Source organism: Papio anubis, chromosome X (assembly GCF_008728515.1).
Source record: "Papio anubis isolate 15944 chromosome X, Panubis1.0, whole genome shotgun sequence".
NCBI classification, from domain to species: domain Eukaryota; kingdom Metazoa; phylum Chordata; class Mammalia; order Primates; family Cercopithecidae; genus Papio; species Papio anubis.
In genome coordinates, this window is record NC_044996.1 from 123,807,442 (window position 1) to 123,828,266 (window position 20,825).

General features: G+C 39.8%; 2 protein-coding genes across 9 annotated transcripts in view; one reads left to right on the top strand and one right to left on the bottom strand.

The window, feature by feature from the left end:
- The first annotated feature begins 272 nt into the window (after positions 1 to 272).
- Positions 273 to 3,988, top strand: KLHL34 (kelch like family member 34). The gene has a single exon (XM_003917487.5). It carries the CDS (start codon positions 808 to 810, stop codon positions 2,737 to 2,739), a length of 1,932 nt encoding a protein of 643 aa, XP_003917536.1. The 5' UTR covers positions 273 to 807; the 3' UTR covers positions 2,740 to 3,988.
- The window catches only part of CNKSR2 (connector enhancer of kinase suppressor of Ras 2), a 295,703-nt gene continuing 278,763 nt past the window's right edge, over positions 3,886 to 20,825 (bottom strand). For 4 of the 8 annotated variants that reach the window (XR_004180567.1, XR_004180566.1, XR_004180565.1 and 1 more), the window contains 3 exons: positions 12,887 to 17,141; positions 9,683 to 9,879; positions 3,887 to 6,367 (listed from right to left, as the gene is read on the bottom strand). Coding sequence is in view for 4 of the 8 variants with exons in the window: in XM_021933018.2 (XP_021788710.1) it covers positions 6,152 to 6,367; positions 9,683 to 9,879 (413 nt within the window). In the remaining 4 variants the exon portion in view is untranslated. Of the gene's footprint in view, positions 6,368 to 9,682; positions 9,880 to 12,886; positions 17,142 to 20,825 lie in introns of all 8 variants that reach the window. The other 4 variants (XM_021933018.2, XM_021933017.2, XM_017954068.3 and 1 more) reach the window with 1 other exon arrangement.

Consider the following 20,825-nt stretch of genomic DNA (forward strand, 5'->3'; position numbering starts at 1 on the left):
TGGAGTCAAGCCCTTGGCCCGGGCTGCTTCACCCGTGCCCTCGGTTCGCGGCCAGCAGTCAGGGCGCCGGGCGGGGCGCGACCGGGAGGCCGAGGCGGCGCGCTATTCCTGTCACTGTGAGCTACCGGCATGTTATGTGCGGCGCCCAGTCACGCCTTTGACCCGCCGCTCTGACCTGCGCCCTCCCCTCCCTAATCCCCTAGGCTTTCAGTTGATCCTCTGCGCGGAACAAGCTCACCCCCTCCCCCCACCACTGCCCCGTAACCAGTTGTCCCCGGCCTTTGCGGGTGCCCGCAGAACCCGTCCTCCTCGTCCACCCCCGAGAGGTCAGAGTCCTCGCCCTGCACTCCCGGGACGCCGCGTCTGCGCCGTCGGAGATCCAGCACCCCCGGAGTCCACCGCAGCTCGGTCCTTCCAGGTGATGGTGTGCGGCCACCGCCGCCCCTGGCGTGCAGGTGTGGGCTCTCCACATTGGGCCGGGGAGGGGACTTTGGGCAACGCGCTGGAAGCCTCCACAGTCGTGGAAACCAAGCCCCACACTCCCCGGAAGCCTCAGAATTCCGCGCCCTCCGTTACTAGGGGCCTACGAAAACCGTTTCCAGACTGGATTTGCTCTGAGAGGGGCACTGGGCGATCTGCAGGTCTGGATGAAGGAGCCCTGGGCTTTAAACTGAACAGGCAGAAATGGGCCCCTGCTAGGGGCTCTGTGGCTTACGCGGGAGTCCCGGGAGTGTCGTGCCCTGGGATGCCTCCGGCCCTGCCCAGCAGGCCTCTGGTCCCGCCAGGCTGCTTCCAGCCCTGGGCAGAATGAGTTACTTCCTGTCTTACTGCAAAGCTCATGGCGGCGCGCTGCTCACCGGCTACCAGGCCCTGCGCGCCGAGGGCTTTCTATGCGACGTGACACTGGAGACCGAGGGCAGCGAATTCCCGGCGCACAGGTCGCTCCTGGCGTGCTCCAGTGACTACTTCAGGGCCCTGTTCAAGAGCCACACTCAGGAATCTCGGGCGCGCGTGATCCACCTGCACGTGCCATCGGCAGCCGGCCTGCAGCGCCTGCTGGACTTCATCTACACTGCCTGGCTGTCGCTTTCCATGGACACTGTAGAGGACACTCTGGAGGCCGCCAGCTACCTGCAGGTCACCGAGGCCCTGGGGCTCTGTGGGCGCTACCTGGAGCGCCAGCTGGCTCCAGAGAACTGCTGCTTCGCCGCCAACGTGGCGTCGCGCTTTGGCCTGGCTCACACGCTGGACGCGGCCGAGCGCTGCATCGTGCGCCACTTGCGGGAACTGCTGGCGCGGGGCGCGGGCCCCGCGGGACTGCTGGAGCTCAACCCTACATCGCTAAGGGCTGTACTGGGTGCCCCCGACGTGGCGCGGGTGCCCGAGGCCCGGCTGCTGGGCCTGGCGTTAGCTTGGCTGCGGCAGGAGCCCACTACTGAGCGCCTGGCACACTGTACAGAGTTGCTGGAGCATGTCCGCTTTGGCCTGGTTCCCGCCGACGTACTGCGACGCGTGTACTCGGGCTCCGGCCTCGTGCTGCCCGCCCGGGTCAAGGGCCTCATCATCCAGGCCCTCAACTACCACACGACGCCCTCCCGCCAGCCACTCATGCAGGGCGAGCAGACCAGCATCCGGAGCCCCCAGACTCGAATCTTGTTAGTGGGGGGGCGCAGGGCACGGGAGGTGGTGATTGAGGAAGTCGTGGCCCCGCAGAGGGCAGCTAGGGGCCGGGTCGCCGCCCCAGAGCCCGAAGAGGAAGAGGAAGAGTTGGAGGAAGAGGAGGAGGAGGAGTGGGAGCTCACCCAGAACGTGGTGGCCTTCGATGTGTACAATCACCGCTGGCGCAGCCTCACGCAGCTACCCACACCACTGCTGGGGCACAGCGTGTGCACCGCGGGCAACTTCCTGTTTGTTCTGGGTGGGGAGAGCCCTTCCGGCAGTGTAACCTCGCCCCTGGCCGACAGCCCGCGGGTAGTCACGGCCGAAGTGCACCGTTACGACCCGCGCTTCCACGCTTGGATGGAGGTGCCCGCCATGCAGGAAGCGCGGGCCCACTTCTGGTGCGGTGCGGTGGGAGGAAGGCTCCTGGCCGTCGGGGGCCTGGGCGCGGGCGGTGAGGCGCTGGCCTCAGTGGAGATGTACGACCTGCGTCGGGACCGCTGGACGGCAGCTGGGGCACTACCGCGGGCTCTGCACGGTCACGCGGGGGCCGTCGGGGACCGCGGTGTTGTGTACATCTCGGGGGGCAAGACAGGGAGAGGCGAGGGCGGAGCGAGCAGCCTCCGGGACTTATACGTCCTGGGCCCTGAGGAGCAGGCTTGGAGTAAGAGGGCACCCATGGGGACCGCACGTTTCGGGCACCACATGGCAGTGCTGCGCGGCGCTGTGTTTGCTTTTCTGGGGCGATATGAGCCCTTCTCTGAGATCGAGCGCTACGATCCCGGCGCCGACCAGTGGACTCGGTTGCGGCCGCTACCCTACGACCGCTTCTGCTATGGGCTGGCCGTGGTCGAGGAGACAGCGTTGCTGCTGGGCGGCCTCAAGTGGCGGGACTCGCGCCAGGTGCCTACCCGCAACGTGGTGGGCTACGACCTTGACTTGGACCGTTGGGAAGACATCGGCTGCGCGTTGCCCTGGGCCTGGAGTGGCCTGCAGTGCGCAGTGCTGCAGCTGGCCGACGGTGGGGACGAGGAGAGGGAGGGTGAGCCTGGAGAGGCGCTAGATTTAGTGCTGGGCTGAATGGGTCAGTCCAGTTTCCTTCCGCAATGGAGGAGAAAGTAGCGCTTGGCTAGTCTTACAGAGAAACGGACAGGCTTTTTCTAAGAAAGGGACTCTGGGAGCAGAGTGGCTTCTGAAGGTTAACAGGCAAACAAGGCCTTGAGCAAAGAGAAACATTTCTCCTTGAGCTAAGAATGGGAGACAGGGGTGTTCAAATAGGAGGCTATATGAATCAACTTCAGTGAGCTGGTGAAATAAAATTTTTAGAAAGGCTCACGCAAGGCTAGAAAAGGACTTTCACAAATAAAATATGACCTTATTTTCCCTCTTACAGTTAGTGTTTCCCTAGGTGCAAAACAGTGATTACTTATGTGCCAAAAAAGAAAAAAAAAGGCCAAAAAATGTACCACAGGAAGATTATACAAAACTCAGAAAATTGTTGGTTATAAAGGCTGTAATTAAGTCCTAGGAGATGGCATTATCTGAATAAATAGTGAAAGGAGAGTGCCTTGGTTAAATACCATGAAATCATTGTAGGGGGAACTATGATTTTATGATCTGGAGCCATGGTTACAGTTCTGCTCTGATGGTTTGATATAAATATGGAACTGAGGGGAAAAAAATCTCTAAGCACTTTTTTTTTCCCCTCTAGAAAGTATCCTAAAATTTTTCTGTCACTGGTGTCACCCTAGGCTGCTTTTGCCCTGACTTTAGACAGCTCACTGGTTTTAAGTCACATTTCATCAACCCTTAGCCATAATAATCAGGCTCCTCTGGTTAAGTGGAATGTCTAACCAAAACAAAACAAAAACTGATTTCTTTCATACTCTTAAATGTTCATTCTGCAGACATATTGTAGATTATATTTGTAAAAAAAATTAAGTTTTGGTGGTTACCCCCACTTCCCCCAAAAGAATCACAGAGAAAAGAAAGAGGAATAGGTAAAGTTTTAAAGTTTGTGTCAGGTAAATGGGAAACCAGCTTGATTTTTCAGGGTCTTAGATAAGATACTCATATATACTGAACAGGTGCTGCTTTTGGCTTGTATCACCAATGAGGCAGCAAAGTTAGAACTCGAAACTGGGGTGGGGGGTGGTGGCTGTAAAATTAGGTCACAAAGAAATGTGGTAAGGACTTTGCATGAATAAAGTAGGTGCTTTATAAGGATTCATTAAGAGCTGAATTTATTTGACTTCAGTTTACAGTACTGCCTCTCTCCTAGATTTGAAACAAATGCAATAAAATGTACAGATATTATATAGTGTTAAAAGGTCTCTTTCATGCTAGGCTAGCCACGAGTCTTGTCAAATTCATTAGTTTAATTTTTACCATTTAAAACAACAGAGCTGACTTTACAAAAGTAAAAGCTGCTTAGTAGCAACAGAGCTAGTCTTCCCATCAACTGCTTGCTGTTTACAGGCCACAACCTGGCCACTGTAAACATGACACATCCATCAGGTACATATATTTTTAAGTGAACATACACATTTGGTCTAGTAAACATCAATAAGTCTAAACACCTGTAACAAGCACACTTCATTTTAGGACAAGAGGTTTTTTGTTTTTTGTTTTTTTTTAAACATATACAAAATCCCACAAATTTAATGTGCGTCAATATCCATGCAGTAAATAAATGTTTTTACAAATAGAATTCTTTGTAAATGATAAAAATATTACACTGGACCCAAAATTCCATACAAACATTAATACATGATTTCTCATCCATTTTGACTAAATATAGGATTACTGAAAATGTGCTGTAGAAAGGCCACTCTCCTGTACAGTTGTGCAAAGTCTGCAAAACGATAGTGATTCAATGGTGGTTTCAAAAGCAAAGAAAAAGATCCCCGCTGTGGAGTTTTTACTTTCTCCTCTACAGCAAAAATATTCACTGGCATATATCTGAACTCTTAAAGATGAAAGTACATTCACTGAGCTGTACAGGCAACAGTATAAAGCTGATTAGAAGTAGATTTTAGGATATAGAATAGTAAAGGAGGTTCCCTTTCTCCTCCTGAAAAAAACAGCAAATTGTGACTTGTACGTTATGCAGCCAGACACTAAAAAGCAGCACAGTCATTTTCATGCTGTGATCACTTTCAAAAACAAGACGCTTATAAATGGAAATATATGAAGAGGACTTTTTCTTAACTTCATCCACTCTACAGAACAATTCATGAAGCTAGGAAAAAAACCTCTAAATTGTTTCTCTCATAATTCAATGTGACATCTCTCCGAATGACCATCACCCGCTTGCTCCTTAGTAGGGAAGTACATTTTTATTTTTTAATGTTGTTTTTTTGTAACACACATCAGCCTGTAACTAAACATATTGTACTTCCCTGCCTGAAGTATAATTACATAAGTTTAATTAGTGGACTAGGGGAAAATTAGAAACTAAGTGGAAAGTTGATTCATTTCAGTTTATACCTTGTTGTCTTTTAAGAGTTGGAGTTTAAAAACATGAGTTTGGGCTGAAATTTATATATATATATATATAAATATATATATATATGTATATATATAAATATATATACGTATATATATAAATATATATGTATATATATAAATATATATATTTTTATATATATATATATGGCTGTTAGCTGCCTTTCTGGGTGTGTTAAGTCAGTTTTTAAAAATCCCCTCTCAAATTCTTCTGTACACAATCAGCATCTCATCACTACAAAAATAAAGGAAGATTTAAACCAAGAAAATAAAGCAGCTCTATCTTCAATTTTGGTCTTAGTTACAAAAACATCTTACAAAGCTTTGCCCTGATACACCAAGTGTTCTCATAGATTTGGAATAATATTTCCATTAACTAGCTTTCACAAGTTAATAGACTATTAAGACGAATATTAGATACCTGAACTTTTCTTATGTCGATGCTCTTCTATTTTGCTTAGCTCTTGTATGTGCATCTACATTTCACAAAAATAAAACTACAGCATTAAACTTTGTGCAATGTTTAAGAAAATTCTTAGAACATTTTAATAAATATAAAAAAGGTTTAAATTCTTTCCCACCCACAAGGATGTCTGCACCTGAAAAAATGTGATTTACTTTTGAAGTCTTGTTTATATAAAATTAACTTAAAGGGAGAAAAGATGACCATAGATAGAAAACTGCCTTTTGTGGTTTTACTACTTGAAGACCACCTGTATTTAGAATTGTTTGCAAAAGTTAATTTTAAGTCATTAAAGACAGTTGATTTTGCACATGGTAAACATAAGCTGAGCACTGATTGCATATAAAATATACAAATGCTCATTAAAGATAGTGGTATTGTGACCATATATGGTTTGTTTCATATAGTTTGGTAACATTAAAGTATAGCTTGTCAAGTGTTCCACACATTGATATAAAAAACTACCTTATATATGTGTTCAGAGTACCAGCAGGTACTAGATGGCCTGAAGGCAGAATACATTTAGACATGCGTTTCAATGTATGAATGAGTGTGTGTTAGAGAGGAAGTGATTACATCTACTTCAGAAGAAATACTCAGTGGGTCATTTGAGGTGGTATTTTGACAGATATCCAAGAAAAGGTCGAGGTACATCTGCTTCCATTGTTGGAATTCTTTAGAAGTCAAATCTGGATTGTCTAGGACTTTATCGATAATGGCTACTTCCCCTTCTCTGGCCTGAAAAGAAAAAGGAGTCAACAATTAAGACAGGGACAAAGTTTTATTCAAGTTTAAAATAAAAAGTTAATAGGCAAAACATTTAAAAAGCCCATAAGAGATGGCTTTGGATACTCACACCCACCCAGTTCTTTAGACTCACGTCCTAAGTGTAGTTTTTTCTACACCCGAGGAATGCCTCCTTTTGCCCACTGTGTGGTTTGCTTTTTCTCTTTGCCTGTCCTTTTGCCCATCTCTGCTATGGAAAGCTTTTTTGTTCTTTAAGATCCAGTTCAAAAGCTTCTCATTTCTTTAAGCTGTGGTTAAACACTCAGAAAAGTTTTCTTCCTCATTTATGCCCCTTTACTACTCCATCACTGCCACTGAGTACATTTGTCATATTCTATTTCTTGAGTTACTTTTGCATGTGTTCTATCTCTCCTGCTTTATGGTAGGCTTCTCATATTTGAAAGAGACTGAGCATGACCCCCGTTACCATAAATACATAATTCTTGCTGTGTAAATGCTATGGCTCCCTTTCTGTAGCACTGGGGGCCTGTAAGGGAGAATGGCACTCCCTTCTATGTTGGAAGCTGGGTCTCAGCTGAAGACTAAGCTTCATTTTGGTATAACTCACCAAGTTAAAACTATCACCTGGGGAAGACGAAAATTTCCCAGGTGGAAGGTGGGATGGAGAAGTAGGGGTTAAGACAATCTGAGCAGCTCAGTCCTGCCTTTTAGGGACCCAAGCAAAGCTTAGGGAAGTGTAGAAAATGTTCTGCAGGAATTAAGGCACACACCTCTGGGCCAGCCAGAGTTGGGAGGCAAAGAAAACAGCAAGGTGCTTAAGAAGTTGGTCTGGCCCCACAGACCAGAATATGGAAGAGGGCTGGGACTGAGGATGTTGTGAGTTGCCTGTGGTGGGATCTGAGATCTGTGCTTGGTGAGGGGGACTGTTAAAATTCCAGGAACTAGACACGTCCAGGGTTGCTTGGCCAGCTGTCCTTCCCTAATGAAGGAATCCATTGCCTATTAATTTTCCATGCCAAAAAGCATAGGGTTCTGTAGTTCATTTGTACCAATGAGGGGCATTTTTTTAACAGTGACTTTTCGTTATCTTTCTTGGCCCCAGAGAATCGAGTGGAGCATTCATGTATCTGGTGATTCATCAATACTTAGTGAACTGAACATTGGCAGTAGCCACATATTTTGTCACTGGAAGAAAATACCTTGGGGGACTCTACAGAGCATAAAAAACAGAGAAAAGGGGCTGTGAGATAGAAGGAGAGAAACAGGTCTTTAAGATTCATGAATCTAACCTGCTTCAAAATGCCTGCCTGCCTTCTAAACCAGGCAGTTTAGAACTGAATGGGGGAAGTGGAGAGGCTCTATAAGGTGGGAGGGTGATAATATCTTTGAAGTAGGATTAGTCACTGGAACTATTCTTATGACTATTATAGCACTCTCTAAAAATTCTGCTCTTCCCAAAAGTCCATTATATTGTCCCCTGGATTTGCAGTAGTATTTGCATGACTACCAATTAAAAGCTAATGGAGTCTGAAAACTTTGCTGCTTGCTATCTGAAATTCTTTCAGGTCATTTTCTAGTTGGTCTGTCTCTTTGGTACTCACCTATATTTCAAAATTACAAAACCTCAGCAGCATGCTATGGATCTGAAATATTTCCCAAAGGAGCCCTTTGACCTTTTGTTTCCTGAAATTACTACAGCAATACTCTGTAGTTCTTTTCTGTGTTTTTTTTTTTTTTTTTTTTTTTTTATTAATTATACTTTAGTTCTGGGATACATGTGCAGAACGTGCAGGTTTGTTACACACGTATACATGTGCCATGGTGGTTTGCTGCACCCATCAACCCGTCATCTACATTAGGTATTTCTCCTAATGCTATCCCTCCCCTAGCCCCCCACTCCCCGACAGGCCCCATTGTGTGATATTCCACTCCCTGTGTCCATGTGTTCTCATTGTTCAACTCCCACTTATGCGTGAGAACATGCAGTGTTTGGTTTTCTGTTCTTGTGTTAGTTTGCTGAGAATGATGGTTTCCAGCTTCATCCATGTCCCTGCAAAGGACATGAACTCATCCTTTTTTTATGGCTGCATAGTATTCCATGGTGTTTATGTGCCACATTTTCTTTATCCAGTCTATCATTGATGGGCATTTGGGTTGGTTCCAAGCCTTTGCTATTGTGAACAGTGCCACAATAAACATACATGTACATGTGTCTTTATAGTAGAATGATTTATAATCCTCTGGGCATATACCCAGTAATGGCATTGCTGGGTCAAATGGTATTTCTGGTTCTAGATCCTTGAGGAATCGCCACACTGTCTTCTACAATGGTTGAACTAATTTACATTCCCACCAACAGTGTAAAAGTGTTCCTATTTCTCCACATCCTCTCCAGCATCTGTTTTTTCCTGACTTTTTAATGATCACCATTCTAACTGGCATGAGATGGTATCTCACTGTGGTTTTGATTTGCATTTCTCTAATGGCCAGTGATGATGAGCTTTTTTTCCATATGTTTGTTGGCTGCATAAATGTCTTCTGTTTTTGTTTGTTAAGGGCACAGGGCCTGCTCAGGTGGCTTGTGTGGTGGGCCCTCTCCTTCAATCTCCCACACACACTCCCCCACACACGGTGAGCAGGGCTCACTTGTCTGCCTCCTTTTCCAACTTCCTGCCTCTCTGCTCTCCTTTCCTCACCACCTCCTCCCCAACCTGGGGGCATATAATAAGGAGACTGGAAGCAATGTAAACATTTACAGAAATGTATAATAGGAGGGTAACATGTAAGTTGGGAACTGATAGCATAAACAGAATGATTATACAATTTCTACATGGAACACAAATCACCATGGCTTCACCCCAAATGCACTGTAGTTCATGCAGGAAACAATTGTGAAATATCTCAAACTCTTTTAGCACCCACTATTGCATTCTGCATGCATCCTGTGCTCTTTTAATAATGCTAATAATTATACCACATGGTATTTTTATCTTAGAAAATCTATAGACTGAGGAATAACACCAGCCCTGCATTTTTAGAAAACAATTTAAATCACATCCTGTTTTCTCCTAGAACTGAGTAAAATAACATTTAATCAGTGCTTTGAGACGTTAATGAAAAGTTAAGATGATCTCCTCTTTACCAATATACTTATTATGACATAGAAACAGCTCAGCTTCAGGTTCTTACTGCTTACCTCTTCTTCTCCCCAGTCCCCAATTTGTATTTCTTAACCTACAGTATCTGGTAATCCACTTTAAGAATGAATCTCTTCAAAGAAATTTGTCCTTCCATTTCTTGTCTTACCTTTAAAGTGCTTTTGAGAATTCTCAGCCTGTGTAGTTTTTCATTCATTACAGGATCATTACATCTTTTTATAAATGATAGCTTGTATTCCATCTTGGTTGAAATACGATGTTCTCCTAGTGGTGACAGACTGGCCTGCTCCAGTGCCCTGTATAAATCTTGCAATGAGTCTCCTAACTTTTCTTCTCTACTTTCACCTGCAATGTCCAAAAAAATAAAAAAAAAAAAAAGAGAGACAGAGAGAGAAATGAATTCATTGCAATAAAGTTATTTGACACACTGAAAATTTATTAAAATATCAAAACTATCTGAAAAACAGGATAATGAATGACTATGAAAACACTATTATATTAAAAAACAACAACAAAAACCCACAGCTGCTAGTTATATTGGGTAACATTAGCTACAGATAGCTAATTGTTTTAGAATGATCAAATAATAGGATTATTTGATTAACCAAATATACTCTTGATAGCAAATTGCCATATATATCTTGAGTCTAGCAAGTTCAAAGAATTAGAATACAAAAGGCACACAACATGGAAACAATCCTGCACATTATCTTTTAAAATATTAATGAATATCCTTTATCATTATGCTGATAAGCATAGAAATGCTGATTAATAGAGCTTGCCTGGTTTAGCAACACCGAATGAACTGATTTTTACATTTTTCCAGATTTCATAAGATTGAATGGCATTCAATGGAGCATATTTGATTATAAAAATCTTCCAATTGTGCCATAGAGGATTATTAGGTTTCATGTGACTGCCATAGTAATGCCTTGTACATTGTAAATATAATAACTGATCATAAAGTATCAATATTCTAATTAAAATGAAATATGGGAATATGTTTATGTGCAAATATGGCATGTGCTAAGAGAAGATACTTAGTATTTGTAAGACCTGAGGAGAAAATACTCCAGTTAAATATTTTTGAGAAAAAAATGAGAGACTGGCTCAATAAGGATCTTAGACATAGTTGAACAAATAAAACTCCCATCTTGTTTTTTAATTGCCTGAACACTAATGTCATATCTTTCTCAACAATGATAAACAAAGATGAACTAGGATTTTGCTTGGAGTGGCAGATTGGAGTAGGGCTATATAATCTTTTTTTAAATAGATAGCCAGAGTCATATTTAAGTAATTATATTGGCCCAAAGAGTAAATATGGAATGTTGTTCATTCCGCAATGGTCCATGTGAATATTTTAGGCTTTCTGACATAGTTTAAAAAAAAGATTCCTTAATTGGTAATGATGCCATTTAATATTTAGATGCGCCAGGCAGCAGGGTAAATGCTTAATCTTTATGATCTCATTTAATCCTCACAACAATACTAAGAGCAGATCTATTTGATCTTCATTTATAGCAGGGCAGTATCTTGCTCAAAGTCACACTTAGTATAAGTGGTGGAGCTAGAATTCCATGTGGGCAGTCTGACCCCAGAATCCACAATTTTAACAAGAATTCTATACTGCCAATTTTTTCAGTTGTCTTTTGAAATGTGTATTTAGCAGTAGATGCCAACAAATGTGAGACTCCCTTAAAATGCAGCATTCAAAAAAATTTTTTAAAATGACTGTATGTAAAATTGTCAACAATGCCCAAAATGTACAGTACCTTAACCTAAGAAGATAATTTTAGGATTAAAAAGTAGCTTTATTTAAATTCCGCATTCAACTTTTGGCTCTGCTACTGAAGTTAACAACTAATGGTAGGTATAGTCATTGAGTCCTTCTATTAGAAAATTCTTTGTTATCATCAGCACATGCTATCACTAAGCCTTCTGTGATAAATTTTAACTTCTTAACCATATATCTAAGTTAGAACTATAATCTAAAAACACAAAAATCTCTTTAAATAACAGCTTTTAAATTCTCTGTTGGCCCATCACTGAATATATTCGACACCTAGAGGATTTTGAGGGATGGGGGATGGAAGACTGTAAAAAGGAGAAACTGCTTTGTGGGTTATGAACGAAATGGAAGCAAGATAGGGAATCCTAACTGAGAATGATTTGGAATGAGGAAGGCACAAAATCAGATGATCATTTAGAATAACTAAATTGAATTGTAAAAACAAGGACACATTTAAACAGCATAAGTCTATTTCAGAAAATCATAGGCCAGGAAAGATCCCTGAGGAATTATATAGTAGTTATTGCATTTTTTTTTTCCTCAAGGCAATACTGCATGTAAAACCAGATGTAATTTCATAGAGTAGAGGGTGGGGTTGAAAATGGGAGGCCTAACAGATGTGAATTATAGTAGTTAAGGTATCAGGTGGCCTAATGTATTATTAGTTTTTTGGTTCTAGAAAGAAGGTGAAGGAAAAAGGGATTCAGATTTTAGTTTTAGGATTTAAGGGAGGCAGAAGTATTTTTACACAGTAATTTTTATTTTAAAAGAACCTTCCTCCATATTACCTAACATTGTAGAAGGGTGTATATATTTTGTTTAAAAAAATTTTGACCCAGTTTTCCCTCAGTTCTTAAAGCTTGTGAAATACTGGGGCAGATGACTGATTTTATAAAATTTCAATGTAGTTTTACTTTAAGAAGGATGAATGAAGATTCAATATATAAAATGACATACATAGGTATTAAACAATAAAAACTGAAAGTTTCTCCCCCTTCTTGCTCTTATGGGGGAGAAAAGCATTCAATCAAAAGACAACATAATTCTACAAAGAATCTGGTTTGACAGCTGTAAAAAGAATTGAGTGTGAATTTATCTCTGGGCAGCACACTAGAACAAGCAATCACAATGAGACGGAACACAGAAACATTTCCAAGTATAGTAATGGGATGGTGTGGCTCCTATCAGAGATAAGTAAGCCACCCCCTACCCCTATCCCCTACACATCATACACATACACTACATAAGACACAGTAGTGGGATGAGTAAGGACGAGGGACTGAGATGCCAGGCTACCACAAAATGCCACCAATTACTTAACATTTTAAGACTAGACAAAGAGTCTTTTTATTTTCAAAAGAGGGGTTGGTGAGGGGCAGAGTCACATTATAAATCTGATTCACTGTGCTCAACAGTCAAAACAACACAGAACTCAACATTCAAGACAAAAACAGACCTTTATTTTCTTTTATAATTTTCAATTGGTTTCCTTGATTTTTCTCAGATGAATACCAATTAAGTCAATTGGGGCTACTGTTGCAACTGAAAATATGAAAGCACCTTTATTTTCTTCTCTTTTTGCCCTCTTCTTCATCTCCTTCTCACTTCTCTTCAGGCTTCTCTCTTTTTTCAACCCTTGCTTTTTCTTCCTTTAGAAGAGGCTTGCTTTGGAAGAGGAGGCAAGCACTTGGTGAGGTCTGCTTCCTGATTGATTTTCTTTCAATGTGCCAGTACAGCCATTGGAACACTGGCTGAAAACCAGCTCTTTTGCAATTTGAATGAATGTTTTCTGAAAGTTGGCAAAGTGTAGAGACCACATTCAAATCACAGGACATATATAGGAACCTTCTGTGATTCCTAATGAGGAACTGTATCACGCTATAATGGAATTTTAATCTGTATCTAATTTATTCAGGAAATCTGGGCCTATGCAGAAATAAATTTCCCCCAAAATTATATTTACGTTTACAACATGTAAATTAGTCCTGTGTCAGATTACATACTTTTGAATTCCAATTTTACTGAAGCAAAGAGTGCATATAAAATTTTCTTTCCTACATAAAATTTCATTGATTGATGGATTTGAGGATCATAATTAAGCTATTGATGAATTAACTTGTATTCTGCGCCGAGGGAGGGTCATTTATGGCTGTGTCATACTTGACAGGGTGAAAGAAGATCCTCTTTATTGTCCCTTTTATATTCTGCTCCACTATGAAATATTGTGAATCTAGGAATGTAGAGAGCATCATTATTTGTCTTTTTCAGGTTGCCTATGACCTTTAGGTAGTAAGTGATAAATGAAAGCTCAAAGAAAAGAATAGCTAACGAAAAATACCAGTTTGTTGGAATCTCTTGCAAATTGCTTATTAGAAGATAATAATGCATTTCTCAAATACCAAAAAGTCTTTGCTTGACGTATTTCTTACATTCAGGCTCAGTGGTTTCCAAACTTTTTCTGATTGCACACTCTTATTAAACACTTCTGTTTTATAGAATAGAAACTTATATACATGTATTACTCTATAGTAATAAATAGATGTTATAAAACATACACAAAAAGAAATTCAAAAGGATGAGAGATAAAACTCAAGGAAAAATTCCAATGTTTTTTCTTCCTGTACCTTAATGGACCCTTGTGTGCCCTACTTCAGAGACTTAGACTGTGACTTTTCCACGAGTAGAATTTGTCCCACTCATATTTGCATTTCCCATTCTTCTACCTGGCACAGTGCCTCATGCAACCCAACACGTTCAAACAGAGTGATGTTTTCTTTACTTTATATATGAACTACTCCAAAGAGCGTTCCCTAACAGGTGACTGTGTAATTATTAGGACAGTCTATTGTATAATATTGTTCATGAAACTTGGCAACCTAAAATTTTACTCTAGTGTCCTCCCCATTTCCCCATCTCTGCAATGACAATGTTGAAGGAGCATAAAAAATGAAAACAAAACAAATAAGTAAACCAGTTAGGTTCTTGAGGAATGAAATCAATGAAGGATAATGAGTTCTGTACATATTTCGGAAGGGATCTGTGATCTTGTATAATTGGACAATGATATCCTTGTGGAAACAGTTGTTCCTTCTGCAATACAGCTGTGTAATGAGCCCAGAAGGTTGGGAAAGACTAAATCACAAATGGGAGAGAAGACTGGACATAGTCAGATTTGAGAGACATTCATTCTTGTACAGCTGCAGAGTGCTTTAAGGCTTCCAGGCTAATGATATCAAGTATGTGAAACACTATTCTTGTCACAAAAGGCAATTAACATTTGCATTGAGAACACCCGAATATTTTCTATGAATATGAATTTACTAGCAAGCCATAATGAATAACTTATTTATATGTAAGGTGACAAAATTTTAATGGACTTAATGTCTTTGGAGGTTTTATGATAAGGATGATTAAGTATTCAGGGGTTTATACTATAATTTGAATGTTTGTAATTAAATACTAGCTCTCTTAATTCGTGCTTTTATATAAGTCAATCAGCTATGCCTACCATTATAAAACTGGGTTTGGGGAAGGCAGTTTGTTATATCAGAAAAAAACATAAGATTTTAAAGATTTTAAAAGCTGGCTTTTAGTCCTCCCTCTGTAATCAACTACTTGTTTCATATTTAGGGGTTATTTATTTTCTTTTAGGCAAAGTAACAATACACAAACATTACTATTGGGCAATACTTTCTCTGAGGAAAGAAATCTATTTTAGTGAGAAAAAAACCCTTCTCTTAAAAGAACAGCTTGAGTGACTCCACCAGCATTTGCTAAATGTATTTTTAAAGAACATGTAAAGCCCATCCTTGTAAGAATGATAATGTGCTTCACTGAAATCAAGTACTTGTGTCTGTCAATTCTTTCCTTACAACACAAAATCTTGCTCCATAAAGATGTGACAAAAGAGATAGAGCTAAAGTTTATTCTATACTTCTTTCTCTGAACATGTAATTTCTGCTAAATTATGCAGTTTAATGATAAAAATACATGACAGTGGTTGAATTTTCAGGGCACTATGGTATTTACGACAAGTAGTTCAGATGGCAAAATCTTGGTGTCCTTAGTATTGATTTATTGCCTCAAAGAAGGGAAGGTTCTTTGAAGGACAATCAAAAATATAAATGACAGAGTTTAGGTTTACCCACAGAATTTAAAAAATTTAACCACTAGCAATATGGAAGCCAAAGTGCTAGCTCTCAGGCAGGAATTCATAAAGGATATAGTTTAAAACCAAAGCTAAGAGATGATTATTTTTGAAAATTAATGTGGAGTCACTATATTCCTTAATGAAAAAAAAACCCAATTCTCCAGATCACAAAATTTTACTTGACTTAAACAGGGAGAATGACCCAAGACAATCCCATAAATATTAAATGCCAATAAAATGCGTTTTGATGGATTTCCATATACCAGAACCATCATTATATAGATATTTTTAAAAAAACACATTAAAATGGTTAGAGCACAGAGGCAATTGTAAGGCAGATCAATGTGATTTTATTCACAGAAACAAATTCCATTTGTGAGAAAGAAGCACTGATTACTTCTTTTTAGAAAGATATTTACTATCAGGCATACTTAGCAAATTATTTAGCTATCTGAAAAGATCTGATACCAATTGGTCATATTTTTATTTTTAAGTAATTTATATTTTTACAGGTATTCACATTATGCAATACCACACACTGCGGTGACAGGAAGAAAAAAACATTTCAAAATACAGTGTTAAATTATCTGTTCATTGCACAGTATGAAATATCCATTAATTAGCATTAAAATTATTACAGTGTATCTTATCCAACTAAAGGAAATTTCACATCCACTACAGAAGAAAAATAAGCAATATTGATTGAGCCATAGGGGACCCAGTTACATAGTATTAAATAATATCTGAAGCTAGTTTGAAAGACATCCAGACAAAATACTTTTTCAAAAATGAAACCCACAGCCTATAGATTCGAAATATTTTACAGAAAAGAATAGCTCATGCCTGCCCTAAGAGGCAACACCACTTGTGTACAAGTGCCAAGAAATAAGGAGAAAGTTAGGATTTTAGCTGAAGATTCTATAATAAAGCCTGGCATGAGAAATTTTCTTCATTAATGTCACCGAAAGCAGTCTCTGTGTTGCACCTGAATACACTTTATAATAGAATAAACATATTAAGTTTCAAAGCAAATTGTGTATACCTTGCCTTAATAGATTACACTTAATTTAGTACAATACAGCACGTCAAGTTTTAAAAATGCAAAATACACTTAATACATAATTTGCTTTCTCTGCTTTGCCTTAAAGAGGCCACCAAAGAGTCCATTAAACAGCCAGAATTTTCTAGTTATTGAAGCTGATCCCTCTCTTTTCCTGGTGTCAGGAGAACACAACTGAGGTGTCACCACACAGAGCCCTTTCCCAGTTAAGACCCTTTCCCCTTCTGTTCTCCCATAGAAACCGCAGTTTTCTGTTACTGTGCTCCATCTTGATTGGCTTTGATCTTATGCTAGTCCCAATGTAGAAAGCTCGCATTCTTCTTAAGAGTGGCCTGCCCCTCTTATATCCCTTTGGGAGGCCCCCAATCCAAAACACTTGATGATCTAAGCTTTATACAAGTCTGTTTTCTGTTATAAACAGCAAGGACGAGGCCATTTTAGTTGCTTGCAAGAGGTTGATGTTGAGTCTGCGCCGTACCGACTCTCTCCGATCTAAATTCTCTAAACATTAGCTTATCAATCTGTGAGTCCAATGGGTTGAGTGCCAACAGAAGTGGATCCGATTTGGCATGGAGAGGTTCTACCAACTCTCGCAGTGTATTAGCCTAATATGATAAAGCAGTGATACAATATGATGAAAGACCTGCGAGTGCCATTATTTCCAAAGCATATTAGTATTTGTATTAGAAATACCATCATGCAATACCCATGAAGAGAAAGTAGAAAAATATGGCTAGAATTGCATATGGTTTTAATACAATGTCTTTCTGTTGGCATGCAAGTCTACTTGGCCATAAATGGGACACTTTTTGCTTTAAACTTGGTTGTTTGGAAATGTTAATCTCCCAAATATACACAATAACACACAGTGCAGAAAAATCTTTTCCCACCACTATACTTGTATATGTATGTCTATAATTTTAATCAGAATACTTTATGTTAAAATGTTCTCCATATACATGTAAAATTACCATTTCTTTTGAGAAAATTAAAATTATTTCTATACGAATCTTTCCTCAAATTCATCCAATCAAGAAGCATGAAGAAAACCTTTCTAGTCTTCTGACCAGAAGGGTATTTGATTAACCTGATATATATGCTACTATGTCCTAATCAGTGAGACAGTGGAATAGCCTAGCTAGTATTGCTCCGATGAGGAGGCCGCATGCTTAACAATGCAAAATGCCAAGAAATGAAAAGCTAAAACAGAGTGAATGTGATGAAAGGGTGACTTTACACCTGAGCATAAGTCACATGCCAAGGAGTTAAGAAACTGGAAGAGATGGATATTTCTGAATGACCTGAGAAACTAACAACAATTTGGATAAAATAAACTGTACTCTCTTTTAGGTCATTTTATTTTGGATCTTGAGGAATCTAATAAATATTGTCAGCAGCAACAAACCAGCAATATTTTAAATCTCTAGCCTAGTGCAGATTTTTATCTGCAACATCCTGTAGTATCTTTTGAGTTATATTGAGAAAAGAAGAAACAAGTTGGGAGAGAGAATAGAGAAAGCATGTTGTCATTATGTCCTCCCTTAGAAAATGGGGAGGGACACATCTTGCCTATAACACTGATATCTAGCAAACCAGATATAGCATAGTTCAGAAATCAGCAGAACTAATTTTTGTCTGTAATATTATACTCTTTTTGCAGAAATGGGGGTGGGAACTGAATAATCTTCATATATATATCAAATGAAACAAAACACAATACTTCAGTTTTTAGAATATTATAATACTGGAATGCTAGCTTTAGCTTCTACCACTTTGTTTCACAAGGTCATGGAATTTCACACAGCAAAATCAGAAGGAATCCAACCTTGGGCACAAGGTCATTTCTAAGTTTAAACTGTTCTTCATTTATCCAAGCAATTCAAACATTTTGTAGTTATTTTGAACACATCCATTGTTTCCCCACAGAGATAAGGTTACGTGAACCTTTTAATTTCTAGTACACATTCCCTTAATGCCCATTTAACTCATACTAAACTGAACTAGAGCCCTGGTAAGTCACAATTGCTGAATTCTATTGCAAGAGACTGGAAACATCTCCTCAGTTTAGCTCCTACAGGATGGTGGAGGGAGAAGTACTATTTCAAAATGGCTACAACTAGTTACCAGTTAGGGTATGTTAGCATAAGAGAAGGTAACTCCCTAGGGCAAGGTATCTCTTCAACTACTAGTGGTAACAGTACCAGTGGTTACTGAATCTCAGCGTGGAGGTGCTTGTTAAACACAGATTTCTGGGCCCTACACCTTGTCTATTGAATCAGAATTTCTGGGTATGGAACTCAGGAATCTGCATTTTAAACAAGCAATCCAGGTGATTCTTGTGCCCACTGCAGTTTGAGACCTCTTGCTTTAGGTCAATCACATTGGCTAGGGCTGGTTGGAGTAACACCAATTTTTGCACTGCATATACGAGTAGTTTCTAAGTCAGAAGCCCTGAGTTCAGGGACTTCACATAGAGCATTTTATTTTTAATCCCATCACCAGTCTGACACTGTATGACATAGCTTAAACAATTTCAGGATTTGTGCTGAGGAATCTGATGGAAGTATCTTTGTCTACTGAGATTATGACAAAATGAAAGAGGGCTTGGTAAATTTTAAATAATTTTTTTACAACTATACTTTTTATGTAGTGTTAAATACTGCCTATTTATATTTGAGGCAAACAAATAACTACAAAGGCACTCCTACACTCAACTCCACTATATGTCTTGGCATGTGCATTATGAATCTTAAGTGTAAGTGTACTGGCAAGCCAGGTGGGTCAGAAGCAAGTGCACAAAGGGCTGCTCGTATATGGCTAATCTAGATGAAATCTCCAAAACACAAAAACCTACTTCATGATACTGCCCTTCTACCTTGGACTTCTGAGAATCTCATGTTTATGTATCTTTAACCGTTTACAAGTCCCATTCTGATTCTGAACACTCTTTCCTTTTCTCTCCCTTTAGGTTTTCACTGGGCTTTTTCTTTCTTTGTGGTCAATTCCCAATTACTAGCCTTCTCCTTTGTAGTGGACAACTTCATTTATCCTGACACAAATATTTAAAACAGTCAAACCGATTGCATTGGGAGTTATACCTGATGTAAATGATGGGTTGATGGGTGCTGATGAGTTGATGGGTGCAGCACACCAACATGGCAGAAGTATACATATGTAACAAACCTGCACATTATGCACATGTACCCTAGAACTTAAAGTATAATAATAATTAAAAAAACAAAAACAAAAACAGTCAAACCAGTTAAAATTATACAGACTAATTTTATTCCTCTTTTCTAAAAGAGCAAATGGAAATTGCATGTTTTTTAGAAAAAGGCATGTTGGGCACAGTGGCTCATGCCTGTAATCCCAGCACTTTGGGAGGCCGAGACAGGAGGATCACTTGAGGCCAGCAGTTTGAGACCAGCCTGGGCAACATAGTGAGACCCCATCTCTATGGAAAAAACAATAGAAGGCAGAAAAAACATAAATTATATAACTCTTGATTATTTTGTTTTCTTTTGGATGATATAAAAATATTCCCTACTGCTGCTGTTAAAATAAACTTCACTATTTACCAAGCTTTTAGCCAATTACATTTTGAAATGACAGAAACATATCTATGCTACCACAAAGAAAATCAGTAATGCTTCTGTTTGGCATATTATTTAATAAATATTTATTAAGCTTCTACCCATCACTGAAACTTCTAATTGTGAGGCCACCAGCTTAGGTTAAGAAGAAACAGATCTTGTTTCCCTGTTACTATACTGGAGATCTGAACGATGAACCCAGATGTAATGCCATGTTGAATCGTGTAGAATGACTTATTCCAGTGAGATTCCATGTCCATGCAAGTTCCTTGAGACACAGATTGAATTTGCATAGGAAATCTTGAGGAGGATGTTTCTTTTTCTTTTTGCTTTATGAATTTAAACATTCCCCCAAATAAAATTTGACCACCCAAATAATAAGCAGAAATAGAATTCTGGAAACATAAGTTTTTAGAAATATAATCTGGCTTCTATTAGTGACCTGCTAAAAATAGCTGATGATACTTCAATCGAATGCCTGAGGAGGATTAGATTATAGAGGGGATAAGGGTAGAGGTACGAACATCTTCAAGAAAATGATTAAGGCTGAATATAAAACAGGTGGAAAGAAATATTTTCTTTAATGGATGGAAGAGAAGAAAATATTTTAAAATGGAAGTATTTAAGCCAGATGAGCACTTACAAAGATTCCTAATTCTGTTTGAGTACTAAGACAGAACTCGGTTCCATTTTACT

Excerpts from the sequence above, each read along its gene's own strand:
- KLHL34 (XM_003917487.5), top strand. The coding sequence starts at position 808 with ATGAGTTACTTCCTGTCTTACTGCAAAGCTCATGGCGGCGCGCTGCTC.